This window comes from Leptodactylus fuscus, chromosome 7, assembly GCF_031893055.1.
Source record: "Leptodactylus fuscus isolate aLepFus1 chromosome 7, aLepFus1.hap2, whole genome shotgun sequence".
In the NCBI taxonomy this organism is placed as follows: Eukaryota; Metazoa; Chordata; class Amphibia; order Anura; family Leptodactylidae; genus Leptodactylus; species Leptodactylus fuscus.
The window spans coordinates 47,070,970-47,087,044 of record NC_134271.1 but is presented as its reverse complement, the minus strand read 5'-3'; the positions used below and the strand labels follow the sequence as shown (position 1 = coordinate 47,087,044).

The following is a 16,075-nucleotide window of genomic DNA, read 5'->3' as shown; positions in this document are numbered from 1 at the left end:
CATTTGTTCAGAAAAGATAGGAAGTATCTTGGGGAGGGGGAGGGGGTGTCAGGGATCCATAGAAAGCCCTTTGGCACAGAACCCTGTTGGGTCTTTCCCGGTCTCCTGTAGCACTCCATTGCCAGGCTTAAACCACCAAGTCTGTAAGTTAGCCCCTTTTATTTTACATGGTTTGCATGTATTCGTCTTTGTTTTATAACGCACGGTATCTTTTTAATCTAAATTTTTGTAAGAATGTCCTTTGGCTCTAACGTTCCCCCAAGAGTGAATATCTCTAGCCGTGTTACCCTGTTGTGTGCTAGTTGTGTATGGTGTGGGCATACTGGTATCTCATCAACGTAAGTGGCAAGTGGTGGCGGCTTTATGTGGATGAGTGTGATAGGTTAGTCAGAAGGGTTTGTGGAAGCGGAGTATCCCTTTAATACTATTAATATTATAAAGGTGAAAGTTTGTGAGTTTGGATGTTTGTGGGTTTGTGTGTTTGGATGTTTAGATGTTTGTTCCTCAATCACGCAAAACCCGCTCCACCGATTTGGCTGAAATTTTCCACAAACATAGTCACTACACTCGATTGCGCAATAGGCTACTTTTCGTCACAATAGCGCACATACGTTTTTCCCAGGACCCCCACAAAACCCAAACTCACATCACTATTTCTGCAATCTCACACACTTTCGACCATATGATTTGGCTGAAATTTTCCACAAACATAGTCACTACACTCAATTGCGCAATAGGCTATTTTTTGTCACAATAGCGCACATACGTTTTTCCCAGGACCCCCACAAAACCCAAACTCACATCACTATTTCTGCAATCTCACACACTTTCGACCATACGATTTGGCTGAAATTTTCCACAAACATAGTCACTACACTCGATTGCGCAATAGGCTACTTTTCATCACAATAGCGCACATACGTTTTTCCCAGGACCCCCACAAAACCCAAACTCACATCACTATTTCTGCAATCTCACACACTTTGGACCATAGCAAGCCACAAAATTCATATTACCCTCTACAGCAGAGGTCAGCAACCCCTGGCACACATGCCAAGAGTGGCACTCCTGCCATATTTCACTGGCACGCCAGCAGCACAGGACCTGCAAGAGTTAAATGAAGTCCGAGTCTCTTCAGTGGGCTGCTAGAGCTCAAGCATAAAGACACTCCCCTTTGAGAGGGGTGCAGGAAACCCAGGGGGTGGAGCTTAATCGCTCAGGTCTGTGCCTGCTATAGTGGTCTGCATCCTCCTAACATTCCCCGAGGAGAAGAGGAAGCTGCTAGCAAAGTGACACTGAAAAACACACAGGTACATAGGATTACTGTTCTCATTAATGTCCGGCATTTGGGGTTATTAGTTTAGTCTTAGTAACTCCATGTGCCTCACATTAATAGGAATAACCCCCATCATGTCCCTCATATTAACCCCTGTGTGCCTCACATTAATAGGAATAAACCCCATCATGTCCCTCATATTAACCCCTGTGTGCCTCACATTATTAGGAATAAACCCCATCATGTCCCTCATATTAACCCCTGTGTGCCTCACATTATTAGGAATAAACCCCATCATATCCCTCATATTAACCCCTGTGTGCCTCATATTAATAGGAATAAACCCCATCATGTCCCTCATATTAACCCCTGTGTGCCTCACATTATTAGGAATAAACCCCATCATGTCCCTCATATTAACCCCTGTGTGCCTCATATTAATAGAAATAAACCCCATCATGTCCCTCATATTAACCCCTGTGGGTCCCATATAAGGGTTACTAATAAACCTCAATAATGAAGATACTTAACTATTACCTCCAAGTCTCTCACATATCAGTAACTCTTACACAAGGGTTAATGTGAGGGACATGATGGGGTTAATTGCTATTGCTAAGAGGCGCATGGAGTTACTAAACTGTCATGCACAGGGCCAGACTTTATGTGGCTGCTCGAGAGTATCCTGTGCCCAAAACTGACATGTACTGGCGGAAAATAACAAACCATACAATGTCGTATATCGAAGTATATTAACCTGAAATACCTCTGTCCCAAAGACACTATGTACAGTTTATACCAACACCGTATAGCAGCTGAAATACAAATTACATTCAACACAAAAGTCTCATGTGCTCTCAGAATTACAGCAAAAACAAGATACACAGTTACATTTCATATCCCATACCTTATACACAGTACGAAAACCTTACCCGCGCCTGTATATACCCACTTCTACAATCACCGCAGACGAAGTCGCGGGTACCAGCTAGTGATTATATATGGGTCAAATATGTATTCGGGGTGAGTAAGGTAGGTACGCAAAATAGACAAATCAATTCATTTTCATGTATCAGTTTGCGTGTGCACTGTCCATTTTTGATGGCAGGGTGTCATGTGTTTTGCAAATTTTTTTAACAGACCACTAAAAAATATAAAGAAAAGCTGCTGGTGAATTTCATTTGTCTTTTTTTTGCCCCATTCATTGATCTACTTATAGTGGCCCTCACTTGGATAAAAATGAACTTCATTCTTTACTGTACTTCTGTATGAACAAGAAGGGCAGGACAAACAGGACTGTATTAAAATAATAAGATGTATTTTCTCTTAGATTACAGAAGTGACTCGAGCCCTTTACCAGAATTGCCAGACATCAAGGCAAATCCATTTATTCCTAATTATAGGACAAAATCAGTTTGACAAAAAAACATGCCTAAGGAAGAAATGTGATAAAATAATAAATGCACATTACCTACTTGTTTAATCCCGTGTCACGTTGTTTCTTCCTAGCAGCGTCTCTTTATTATCTGCAGCTGTGACATAGCCATACACCCATGTGTGAACACACTGGTATATGGTAGTAAACTATATCTTAGCTGCAGCAGACATTTAGGTGTATAGCTATGTCACTGCTGCAGCCGAGGAATAGAGTGGCGGTGCTGGAACGGCTTCTGACTGAAATAGAAGTAAAGCTGCTTGTATTATTTTATCACATTTCTCATCCATCTTAGACGACCCCTTTAAACATTTAAAGTGCATTTATATATATAGCCTATTGAATGCCCCGCCTTGAGATACTCAGCTTGACTTTATGGAAGCCTGGGAGCGAGACCTTGACTTTACTTTAACCCTAACCCAATAGTCAGACTGTTGTACATTGATTAGGCAGTTGGCGGGTCGCTCTTCACAGGCATTACTTAGTCCTCCACAGCTTAGGGGGGCGTTCACACTACCGTCGGTGTCCGACAGGTAGTGTTCGCTCAAAATCTGTCACGGACATTAGGAGTGGGCACTAGCTGTGTCCGTGACACCTGTCATTCATTTCAATGGGCATCGGGTGCGTTCTTTTGCACTCCGTGCCCGTCCTTCCCTGCATGCAGGGTTTTTCTGTCTGCTTGAGAAGTCAGACATCTTCACTTGCGGACAGGAAAGGACGGGCACGGAGTGCAAAAGAACGCACCCGATGCCCATTGAAATGAATGACAGGTGTCACGGACACAGCTAGTGTCCGCTCCTAATGTCCGTGACAGATTTTGAGCGGACACTAGGAGCGGACACTACCTGTCGGACACCGACGGTAGTGTGAACGCTCCCTTACATAGCAGTTATTCTACAGTCTCCCCCCTTTGTTTCAGGGGATGCAATGTCTTAGGCATGACTTTCCATATCTGGTGGACCTACCCACATGCCTGTCACTTCTGTCCATACATACAATGATCCAGGGACTTTTCTGCCCCTTATTTCCATTATCAGCCCCCATTTTTCTCCTTAACCTTAATCCTACAGGCCTCAAATATTCCCAGTTCTAAAAGCTTCAATATATCATGATGGCTGCCCGAATCCACATTGCTTTTAACTGGAGATAGTCTTTCCTCTCGTTGACTGATGTGATTTCACTAAATTGATACAGTCGTGCTCCATGAAAAAACCTACAGCACCATCTCAAATACTCTATCTATCTATCTATCTGTCTGTCTGTCTGTCTGTCTGTCTGTCTGTCTGTCTGTCTGTCTGTCTGTCTCTATCTATCTATCTATCTATCTATCTATCTATCTCCTATCTATCTGTCTATCTATCTATCTATCTATCTATCTATCTATCTATCTATCTATCTCCCTCTTATTTGTCTCCTATCTATCTATCTCCTATCTATCATCTATCTATCTATCTATCTATCTATCTATCTATCTATCTATCTATCTATCTACCTCCTATCTATCTATCTATCTATCTATCTATCTATCTATCGATTTCGTATCCCTTGTCTGACATACTGTCTTCAGCTATGATTAGGCCTCAGAATTATATGCATTTTCCTTCCCCACTACTCAGACAGAATCTCTCCCCCCATTTACACTGGTGAATGGGGGGAGAGATTTAAAAGGTATTTTTACATCCCTTGTCCTGTCTATATTTCTCCAGTGTAACTTCAGATTTTTTGACTTTTTCCTTTTTTGTATTATCCCCCTGCCCTTTTTTTCTGTATATTTCATTCTACCTAGAATATCAGTTATTTGTATTTTATACTGACCCTATCCTACATGTACCTTCTAGGATTACCATATATTGGTATTGTTGTTGGTTTGTTTGTTTGTTTTTTTTACTGTTCCTATTGTTATATTTCAATAATTACTAAACATTTAAAGTGTAGATATCATCTAGGTAGGTTACCATAATAAAGTGTTACATGTATTTGAGTAATAACAGTTTATCTGCCTACCTTATTATCTAATTTTTATTTTTTATTTTTTTTATCATTTGTCACCTCTCTCTCTCCCTCTCTGATTCCATGAATTTCTTTGCTTTATGTAATATGATATCTCATTGCTTTTGCAGTGAGTTCAGAGTTTCTGAACAAATTACAGATCTGTGATGTCCCAATATAAAGGAGAAATGGCCGTTTTTGTTGAACACAATATATTACAAAGTTTATTACCTTTACATCCACTATTGACTAATGGTGATAATTGAAGGATAGGTATGCATTCAGCAGTTGTAGCTGAAAATATTGAAGCAGACATCAGAACAAGAAGCTGTCACTTTTAGTCATTCTTTTCTTCCTTTATATACAGAGAATACAGTTGGAGTAAGATGTTTTTCTCTTCTTTTATTCTCTTATTAGTTCTCTGAGAGAATCCGCATTGAGATCATATCCTTGAGTCTGGATGTCAGTTCAGAAGTTGCACAGAATGAAACCATAAAGAGATTATTTGTGGAATATAAACTGTGCAATCTGCCAGCTGAAGAAACCCCAGTTTCCCTCCCGAAACCCACCAATGGCAAGAAAATCCACTACAATTACACCAGCGGTAATTTATTCTGGATGCACATGAAGCGGCGTCACATGTGTTGCCTGTACTGAGAACTGTCATATAATAAATTATGTTAGCAAGACCTAATGAATAAATGGAAGGTTTACAATAAGACATATAAGCCGTAGATTTGTTATAGAGCGTCTACCTCTAGAGTTGTCCAAATGCGACTATTAGTACTGCGTTCAGTAATATTTAGGATTTTTTAACATACCTTTCCTGTGCTTCAGCTAAATGACAATTTACAGAAATTTAAGGGTTTGTCCAGTTTTGTTTTGTTTTGGTTTTTTATTCATTTTAATTAATTTCTCTAATACCTCTATTATTCAACATATAAACATAAACTAGTATTCATCTCTTTCCACCACCAGCAGCTCTCTTTGTATTCAGGTCCTGAGCTGTTTTTATGAGGGGACCACAGCAGTTAATCACAGTCCTCACAAATGACATGTGACTGCTATAACCTGCCATTTGTGTAGAGGCCACTGCTAAGGCCTATCATTGGCTATGGCTGTCTCCTCACATAATCATTCACAGGACTTACATACAAACAAATGGAGCTGCCAATGGTAGAAACAGAGACCCGTGGAGAGGTGAGTACTAATTTGCTATATACCTTGTAGCAGTGATACTAAAGAATAAAAATATTAAATGGGATACCCCTTTAAACTTTCAGCTCATTTGCAGTAAGAATAAATCTTGCCCAAAGTGCCTAGAGTACCTGCTAAAGAAGCATATGGAGAAATCTAGCAGTAGACCTGCTATTAGCTGCATATGGACAAATCTAGCAGTAGAAATGCTATTAGCTGCATATGGACAAATCTAGCAGTAGAAATGCTATTAGCTGCATATGGACAAATCTAGCAGTAGGCTCCCTTCTAATATACTATAAGGCATTTGGATAACTAGTAGATTAACTATGAGCATTGCTGTGAACAGTTCTGTTTTAAGGGGATTATCTTATGTATTTAGCATTAGTTTCATTAAATTACATTTAAGTCCCCATGCACAAGAACGTGTGCTTTATCATCGTGCTAGCCATATTTTTATCAGCTAGTTCACTAACCCATTATTTTTTACAGTATGGCCATGATATATCATAGTTCCATGTCGGGTCAGAGTGTCCAGAGGCAAAACTCAAGATAGGTCCTATTTTTGTCCATTTTGCGGCCCCTGGGCATTAATGAAGTGTCCATGGAAGTCACCGATGGCACTTTGATATTATCCATGTGCCGTATATGCCATTTCTACCCAGACGTGTTTAAGAGAAATAGTGTGTCTCTGTTTGTAACTTTCCTGAGGTGGCCATATTGGAGACACATGCTTATCTACTGTATAAAATTCCTTGTATAGAAGGTTACTGTCTCTGATAATGGAAAGGCTGATATATAGTGTTAATTGTGTTTATCTTGAGAATATAAATTTTTGAATTCACCCACCCAATAATGATAAAAGGACAACTGTTCATCACGTCCCAATCTGTATAACAAAGCTGACAAGAGAGCTACAGAAAAGCATCACCAATTAAGATTTGTTTTATGCGAATAGAAAAAAATAATAATAATACAGTTAATGACATTATCCCATAAATCATCAATATTATTCAAAGATGACATTGAAGCTCTAACATCTAAGGCAATCTGTGTAAGTTATCATGTGTTTGTGTTAAACCCCTACAGTGATTCATCTGGATAAGTCAAGTAATCAATCCAAGCGAGACTCATTACGGAGTGCACTACAAGATCCTAACTCCAGCAATTCAAGGTACAAGGTTTACTGCTATAATGGTTACTTAAAGGGCTACTACTAGTACAGACACTTATCCTTTATCCACAGAGTAGGAAATTAGTGTCAGATTGCTGAGGGTCTAACCGCTGGGTTACCCAGTGATAAGGACAACAAGGGACTCATTATGTATGTGTATCTCTGTATGTAAATCCAGAGATAACTGTACAATTTAGTACTAGCACAGAGTATACTGCTGAACTGAGCTGTAAACCAGGAAGGTGAGGGAGAGAAGAGGAGACAAGAGGACAGGTGAAACCCTGAGCTGGGAAAACCCCTTTATATACTTGGGCTTTGATAGAAGCTATTTTAATTCCAGCATCAGCCCAATCCTCCTTCTCTCCTTTAGTCATTTCCAGCTCCACCCCTCCCCATAGACTTCTATAGGTTTGTGTACTCAGATAGAAATTACAGTCCAGCTCCAGACTGCAGATATTTCAGACTGAAAGTCAATTTAAGGAGGGAAAGTGGAAAGCAGACTGATAAGAAGAGGGCATAGTATTTTTCACTGATAAGTTATATGACCATGTAAACTTCCTAGGAGGTGTCCAAGGCAACACGTTGTTCCTCTCCTGCTGAGTTTCCCATAAAGGGATTATTAGTTTGAATGATAGTGGCCAGTATGACACATCATAGAAAATTATATATTACGCAATAAACACTGAAATCACAGGAAAATAATTGTAATACATACAAATAATGGCTACTTCAGAAACTGATGCCTAGGGTTTTCCAGGATTAGACAAAAGTCTTTCTTTTTCCAGACACAGCGCCACACAAATGGCATTCTTATTATAGAGCAGTGGTTCTTAACCAGGGATCGATCGAACCCTAGGCCATATGCACGGTTCATTTTGTGTACCAGTAAAAAACATATACCTATGTCTTGAATTTTGAAAAAAAATATATTTGATTTATCACTAAAGAAGGGTTTGGTGAATGTGCATATGAAACTGGTGGGTTCGGTACCTCAAACAAGGTTAAGATCCACTGTTCTAGAGGAACTTTCACCACCTGCAACAAGTCCAGCTCTTTACATCATTTAATAGCTGCTGCTCCACTGATTCTGGCACAGTTGAAATTTTCTCTCTAGCCCTCACCATTCCTGAACAATCAATGCTGTTATTTTTGGTGCCAAATATGCTATTTAGACTCTGTACAGTCAGGAGGGCGGTGTCAGACAAGGGGTGTGATTCTGAGCTCTGACACTGGTTGTCTCTGATTGGAGCTGTGAATCACATCCCCCTGCCTGACACCACCCTTCTGACATTACAGAGCTTAAATAGCACGTCAGGCATTAAGACTACCTGTACTCAGGAACAGTGAGGAGCTGGAGAAAAAATTCCAACTGTGTAGTAAACTAGGTGGTGTAACTAGGAATCGCGGGGCCCCGTGGCGAACTTTTGACATGGGTTCCCCCCCAAGAGAGGTATATGGGCGTGCAGGCTGTATGTGAACAAGAGGGTGACATGGGGTGCAGGGTATGTATGAACAAGAGGGGGGAATGGGGGTGCAAACTGTGTGCAAGCTCACCCACAGCCTGCACCACCCATTCTCCGTTCTTTCTCACACACAGCCTGCACCCCATGTCACCCTCTTTGTTCACACACAGCCTGAACACCCATGTACCCCTCTTGCTCACAGGCAGCCTGTAACCCATTCCTCCCATTGTACACTGACCTGTGCCCAGACATCAGGCAGCCCCTGCTTGGGTACAGTAGTCAAGCCAGCAATTGCTGGCTTGACTACTGTTAAAATATGGACTGTGGAGGAGGCAGCTCCTCTCCATCTTCAGGCATCACCCGGGACTGTAGTAAATAGGGCCCATTACGTGCTGGAGTTACTCCAGCAGGTAATGACCTATTGAAAAAAAATAAAAAATCTGCAGCGGTGGCAGCTGCCACCGAGCCTCCTAGTGTCCCGGGCCCTGTGGCAGCTGCTACCCCGGTACTTACGCCCCTGCATATAGCCTAAGCTTCAGTGCCAGGAACTTCCACTACAAAATGTACAGAGCTGTGCCTGTAGGGAATGAAGCTCATCTGTGGGGTTAAGAGAAGTGCGTTCACCACCTGTAATAATCTATTGTAAGGATAGGTCTCTGTTACTATCACTATTAAACTATTGGGAAATCCCTTTAAGTGGCACGGTTTCTGGAAAAAAATCATCATAATTTTTTTTCTAATCCTGGACAGCCCATTTGGTCTTTTCATCTATTGAGTTTCCTCTGGCTCGCTGTCATAGCGGGCATGGGCCTGGGTAACGTTACGTATGCCAGCTCTACTAATGCCACTACTAATTACAATTGATCAATGCTTGTTTCACAGTAGACCATGTAATAATAATAATGTTTGTTCACCCCTGTGAGGAAAGAAAACCGTGTCAAGATGTCTCCAAACGTGACAGAAATTAGAAGGTTTTCTCCGAGTAGAGCTTTTTTGTTACTTTGCGTAGCAGCTGCCAAGATCCACTTTTAATATAATCAAATGAGGTTTATTCCGAACCTTAAACCAGTTATCTTTACAAGCAGATCAGAGTTTGATCTGCGCTGCCAAGAAACATCAAAATCCGCCATGTCTTGCATTCTGATCCCAGAGCCAGCCCAAAATGGAGTTTGACTGTTACACAAACCACAAACTCAAAGCATCTTGTGCATTGCCCTACAATTAAGTGTTTTAAAGGAGGAATAAAGCTTGGCCACGAAGTCTGGATGGTGAAATCCAGCTTAAAGAACACATACATCTTTCTCAGTCTTAAAAGCCCTTCTTAAATTTCATAAGCTACCAAGGGTGTGTGTTTTCCACATTTTACAGAGGAAGCAGCATTTTACTGTGGTTAGTTTTGATCCAGAGTCAGGTCATAGAAGGGTTTGTGGGACAGATCCTCTATTAATCACTTTGTCAAAAAAATAAATAAATAACACTTTTTTTTTTTCTTTATGAATTTCGAGACTGGAATAACCCCTTCATTGAGTAAAATAGTATACTGTTTGGGAACTATGTGAAATGGGTTTCAGCTGAGTGCACTAGTTATACGCTTATTCTGATCACTGTTATGTCATTTTTATAGGTTTCTTCGTGTAAATGTGGTCAATTATTGTAGTTACAGTGTATTAACAAAAGATGTGACGTTTGTTAGTAAAAAGTGGCAGAGGGAATAGCGGGTAGGACACTTAAATGGTGGGTAAAGGTCATATTCAGGGACAAATTGGGAAACCATTGAAGATGATATTTTCTGCAAACTGTAGGGGAATATGCAATATAGACTGTCTATAGTGCTGCCTTTATCCAAGTCAGGAACAGAATATTATTACCCTATTCGTTCTGCAGAGGCTGGAAGTAGTAATTGCAAAGTACCCTGAACGTGAATGTATAACAGGATTTTATTCTAGATGAGGGAGTGACGAAGTTTGTCCTCAACTCCTGAGTGCCCATTCAGTTTGCCAAAGAGTACACCCTGTATAGTGACTGAACAGCCCGCTTGGACTAGAAGTTACATGCAAAACTGCCATGATGTCCCACATAGGAATATTTATTACAATACAGGGTAAACTGCGCATTTGGCATTGAACAATCACTGGATTGGTTTTCTTAGCGCATCTGAAAGGGGGAGATCAGACCCCACACAAATCTGCATCTAGTATTGGAAATGTTCAGATCTCAAGCTCACGCATTACGTTGCTTAAATGCCGTGGATTTCACCCTTTCAATGTAGAAGGGGAATCCACCTTAAATTTGCAACAAGATTCAAGGTGGAAAATTTCTGCCCCGCGTGGCCTTACTCATAACCTTTAGGCTGAGTTCCCACTGGGTATTTTGGTCAGGATTTTGAGGCGGAATCCACCTCAAAATCCTGACCAAAAAAACGGCTCCCATTGAAATCAATGGGAGCCGGTCAGTTCTTTTTTCCGGGAGCGGTCTGTTCCAGCTTCCGGAAAAAAGAAGCTACTTGCTCATTCTTCGAATCCACCTGAGGACACTCCCTTCTCCCGACTTGGCCCATTCATTTGGGCCTAATCTGGAGCGGAGTGCCATGACTGGATGTTGGTGCACTGCACCGTCATCCAGTCGCAGCTATCGTTTTTTGCTCCAGAATCTGAGACAGCCTCCGCTTCATATTCCAGACCCAAAAACCCTGTGTGCACCCGGCCTTATAGCATGGCCTCGAAATTCGGTTTTTGTGAATGAGTGAAAGCTTGCTGTAGTCTGTTGGGAGCAGTCGCAGATAACGCATGTAGGTATTTTGCTGAAATAGATGACAATTGGAATAGGAAAAGCTAAAGGATAGAATTATGTTTATGAAATATTTTGGAAAGTTGTTATAAAAGCCAAAATAGTTGCTTAAAATAACTGTGGGTGATTGATAATGGGACCTTCACAACCTCTCCAGCAATCCAGCAACACCGAGAGCAACAATTTTTTTTTTTTTATACCTTTTTGAGAGTTTTTTGTACTACTGTAACGCGTGCCTGGCTGAAGTATCCACAGTCTTCCCAGCTTCCCTTCTGCTGCCCCCGAAGGTCTACAAATGAGTGCCTTTTGGCAGAATCCTAGGCGCACATACTCAATATTTCGGTATATGGCTATATAAACTGCCAAAGTCTTCTGGGCTTCTGTTCCCATGTACATTATAAATGACCTATAATCGGGAACATTGTTCACTACATTGAAATAGATTATTGCCAGGAAACTAAACTGCCTTATTATCTATATACCTACAATTCTTGCTTTCTTTCTGACAGCATTAAATTTACAGTGGTCAGCGACCCGCCCGAAGATGAGCAGGACCTGGAGTGTGACGATATAGGCTATAGTAATGTCAGCCTGAAAGATATACTACAGACTGGACAAGACATCATGAACAGAGACCTGGAAAGTAGGTGTCTTCTGCATGTCTCCACCTGAACATCCCGCGTTTGACTTATGACAATATATAAAAGTAATCAAATTTTAATGCAGGCAAGCTCCCAATGAAGCTAACTAGCTGTGATGCAATAGTAACCAGAGCCGAGGACATGTGGAAGTAATTTGCTTTCCACTCGAAGATAAAATATGCTTTAATGTTTTCCTAAGCTTCTCTTCCCAACTTTCTCGTCAGTTTAAGTTTAATCTTCTTCTGGCTTCTGAAATTGAGTTTGACAACCTGTGTGCTCGGTTTCAGCGTATTTCTTTCCCAGATGATTATGGAGCTGTATGGCAGCGCTGTAGTTCAACAGGTTAAACCAAGTTAACAAGAAAATGCTTATTTCTCTGGGTTAAAACCTCCTTGCATCTAAACGGCCTCACATGGGGCATTCACCTTGATCACCTATAGATCTTTACTTAAAGGGGCTGTCTCAGCCTGCTCTTTTGCTTGATCTCATGTCTGGCTTGGAAAGACTCAACTGCATCCTGAGCAGCGCGGTTGATGGCCCAAACTATTCGACGCCCAACACATAACATGGTTGGGTCCCGTTCATTTAACTATGAGTGTTAGGTGGGTGCTTCAGAAGATTAGGCCTCGATAAACCCTTTAAATATGGTAATTGTTTGGCAAATGTCAGCAAATAGTCAACGTTTGAGGATTTTCTAATTTCCAAGAATAAAGTAGTTCTGAATCTTAGATGATACTGTTAAATTGTAGAATTCCCTCCTATACAGTGGTTACAAAGAAAAATATTGCTATTTTAAAGGGGTTTTCCAGGCAAATAGGAAAACCTAGGGTGGTCGGGTGGGGTAAGAAAAAAAAGTTACCTACCTCCCTCATCCTCCGTTCTGGCGCTAGGTCCCGTGCCAGTATTGCGAAAGCCAAAAGTGAAGGGGCTCAGGTGACTGTTGTGGTCAATCGCTGTAAGTGCCATCATTGCTAATATGTTATCGGTGTCCGGCAGTGCCTGCACAGGATGGAATGGGGGACCCTGGGTCCCTCCTGGGTTTTCCAATTTGCTTGGGAAACCACCTTAAGGATGCGGCCAATGCTTTATTTTAATCACATATCTTTTTGTCTTTATTTCCCATGAAATAGCTATGTTGTAATTGTGGATTTATAAACCCACATTTTTTCTAGTGAATTGCTTGAGTGCTGCCATTTTTTTCTTTTTGTATGCACAATTGAGGGCTCGACACCCCCTTTTCTGGATCCGCCGTGCTGCTTCAGTATTTTCTTTTCCATGTTGTAATTGTGTTATTCCTCTTGGAAGAGTATAAATACATTCACAACACATATCTATTCTTATATATAAATATATATATATATATATATATATATATATATATATATATATATATATATATATATAGGATGTTTTCCTATGCACTCTTGACAGGCTCCTTTGAAAAGGAAAATTGTAATTGGCCAGTAGTCAATTTTTTACATTTCCAGGATGAATAATAGAGTATCAGCACCATGCAGATGCCTAAGATGCTCAGGATTATTATCATATATTAAAGGGGTTGTCCCATCACAAGGATCCTATCTATACTGCTAGTTTATGTGGATTTAAGACTTTTCCTAAATGCATTGCTTTATCAAAACTGCCTTGTTTGGCCGCTATCTTAATTTATTCACTTCATTGTTTACACTCCATTTCTATGGCCCTTGGGATTATCTGCTCATTTCCCAAGTGATGTAGCTGCCTGCTCTCAGAGGGGGAGGGAGGGTCTGGGATCAGCTCTGAGCTGTTTGTGTCTTTTAAGTAGCGGAGCTTCTCAGAGAGCTCCAGGATTTCTGAACTCTTATCAGCCGGTTTAATTGAATTTGGCTTATAGGGGCTGAGATAGGGAGTCCGTTACCTCTGTATATAATGCAAGCTGACTCAAATCCAGCTCTGCTACATCAGCTTCACACTGTGGTAATTCATTTACAACCAATCCCGTGCAAGTGAAACCCCGCCCACCTATGTGCCGAGAGAAGCAGGAAGTGAAGAGAGCACAACAGCCTGCAGGTTAGTGAACAAGCGTCATGGGAATACCCCTTTAAGTACACCCTACAAGTAGTGAGCCCACAAAGCCATCATCCCAGATACTTATAAAAGAGGTAGGACACGTGCCAGTATATAATATATACACGTCCATGAATTACTAGGACTAGCATCTTCTGCCTCGTGCTTAGATTGGTGGCCAGTATCACAAGAAACCACTAAGCAATCTTTATATCTGGATGATTTTGCCAAAGGCAAGCAGCACTTTTCATGCTCTCCCAGCCCATCTGTCTTTCATATCTACACAATAAACAAGCGTACGTCACATGGCTTATTTTGAAAGTGTTCATGATGGAATCCATAACAGCCAGTACGGGGGAACATGCCAAGCGAGGAGGGTTACCTTATACAAGGCACTTTTATTATTGATAATTGGCGTAATCATTGATAATGCATGTTTGGATGACACAGTGGTTTAGTATGATGGTCCATTATAGATAACTGGCCTCATGTGCCTTCCCAGGAAAAAGCCTCCAGCTAAACTCTGCTTTTGTTAACTCTATATTTTTTTCTCTTTTTCCTGATCCAGTTTATGATTCAGTGTCTGGAGAGAATATAATTGGTAAGATGACCGTGACAGTGGAAGCTGCAGAGGCGCTGCGCTCATTGATGCAGGATTAAAAAAGACGGGGTTATGTATGGAGAAGGGATTGCAGAACTTTGTTGCTTCCTCCAGATTTGTTCCAGTTTTGATCCTAAAAACCAGCTTTTAATATGTTGATAATAAAATGAATTTAATAGAGAAATCCAAGCCACATATCGCTCACTCCAACCCAAGTTTTTCACGTTAATAATCACATTCTTGTTGTTTTCAATCAAGCGCAAAGTCACATAAATATTTAACAGTTTCTAAAAGAGGTTCTCTGCGTGAAATACTTGGCAAGCGTTTCCATCGCAAGAATGTGTGCTAAAATGTTAACATTTGGTGTTATGTAGAAAATTATACCAATGCAGGCCTCAACGTGATATTTTCAGCCTAGTTTACCTGGCACAATAGTATAGGTTTGGACTGTCTATAAAAAAAAATCATGTGATTTCTTATTTTATGGTTCCTTTTTGATACGTTTATTTAATGACGCATGTACAGAGTTTTTATATATTTGATCATCAATGTTCACTATTGTGTTTGCTTTATTTGCGTATTTATAATGATTAAAATATGTCACTTTTATAATTACGTCCCAGGTTATTCTTCTGTAAGCCTTAAACCATACCTAATCTCACAACAGCCCCTACAGCCACAACAGGCCCTACATTATAGAAAAGCTGGGGGAAGGTTGGGGGTGGGGGTTGTAGATTTTGCTGCATTTTGTTTTGTTTTTTTGCTTTTTGGGCCAAAGCCAAGAGTGGATTTAACAGAAGGGAAAAATATACGTGTTTCATTTATAATTCCCATTACTTTTTAAGCTTATCTTAACTTTGGATGAAAAAAACCACAACAAAATCTGCAACAGACCTGCGGAAACGCAGCTTTTTTTTGTTGCAGAATTTGTTGCGTTTTTTTGAGCCAAAGCCAAGAACGGTTACAAAAGGAATGAGAAATATATAGGAAGTTCTACTTCTACCTTTTGCTCAATCCACTCCTGGCTTTGGCTCTAAAAAACGAAGCAAAATCTGCAACACATTGCCCCATGTTGCGGAAACACAGCTTTTTTTTGTGGCAGATTTTATTGTGGTTTTTTGAGCCATAAAGATGAGAAAAAAAATTCCACAATATTGTCATCCCCAGATTTAAAAATGAAAACACTACAATAGGAATAATAAAGACATTTCTCATCTTCGTACGCACATATCATCACTGAAACTACTATTACATAACAGGACATTTTCATTAAAGGGATTGTTCAGAATTACAAAAAGGCATCAGTGATTTTATCCAATAACATTAGGACATTTACCCACAGGTTGTGTGAGATGTGGAAGCATATCCCAATGAATTGCCATGGAGCTAACATGTAATACCAGGAATAAACCATGGACATGTATAGTGTGGTAATCAGCCATCTTCTAATACACCTTGATAATCCCTTT

General features: G+C 40.5%; 1 protein-coding gene across 1 annotated transcript in view; it reads left to right on the top strand.

Annotated features, from left to right (window-relative positions):
- Nucleotides 1-15,070, top strand: part of RPGRIP1L (RPGRIP1 like) — a 98,857-nt gene extending 83,787 nt beyond the window's left edge. The window contains exons 23-26 of the mRNA XM_075281859.1: nt 5,115-5,301; nt 6,984-7,068; nt 11,828-11,961; nt 14,574-15,070. Coding sequence (XP_075137960.1) covers nt 5,115-5,301; nt 6,984-7,068; nt 11,828-11,961; nt 14,574-14,665 — 498 coding nt within the window. The 3' untranslated portion in view covers nt 14,666-15,070. The remainder of the gene's footprint in view (nt 1-5,114; nt 5,302-6,983; nt 7,069-11,827; nt 11,962-14,573) is intronic.
- The last annotated feature ends 1,005 nt before the right edge of the window (nt 15,071-16,075 follow it).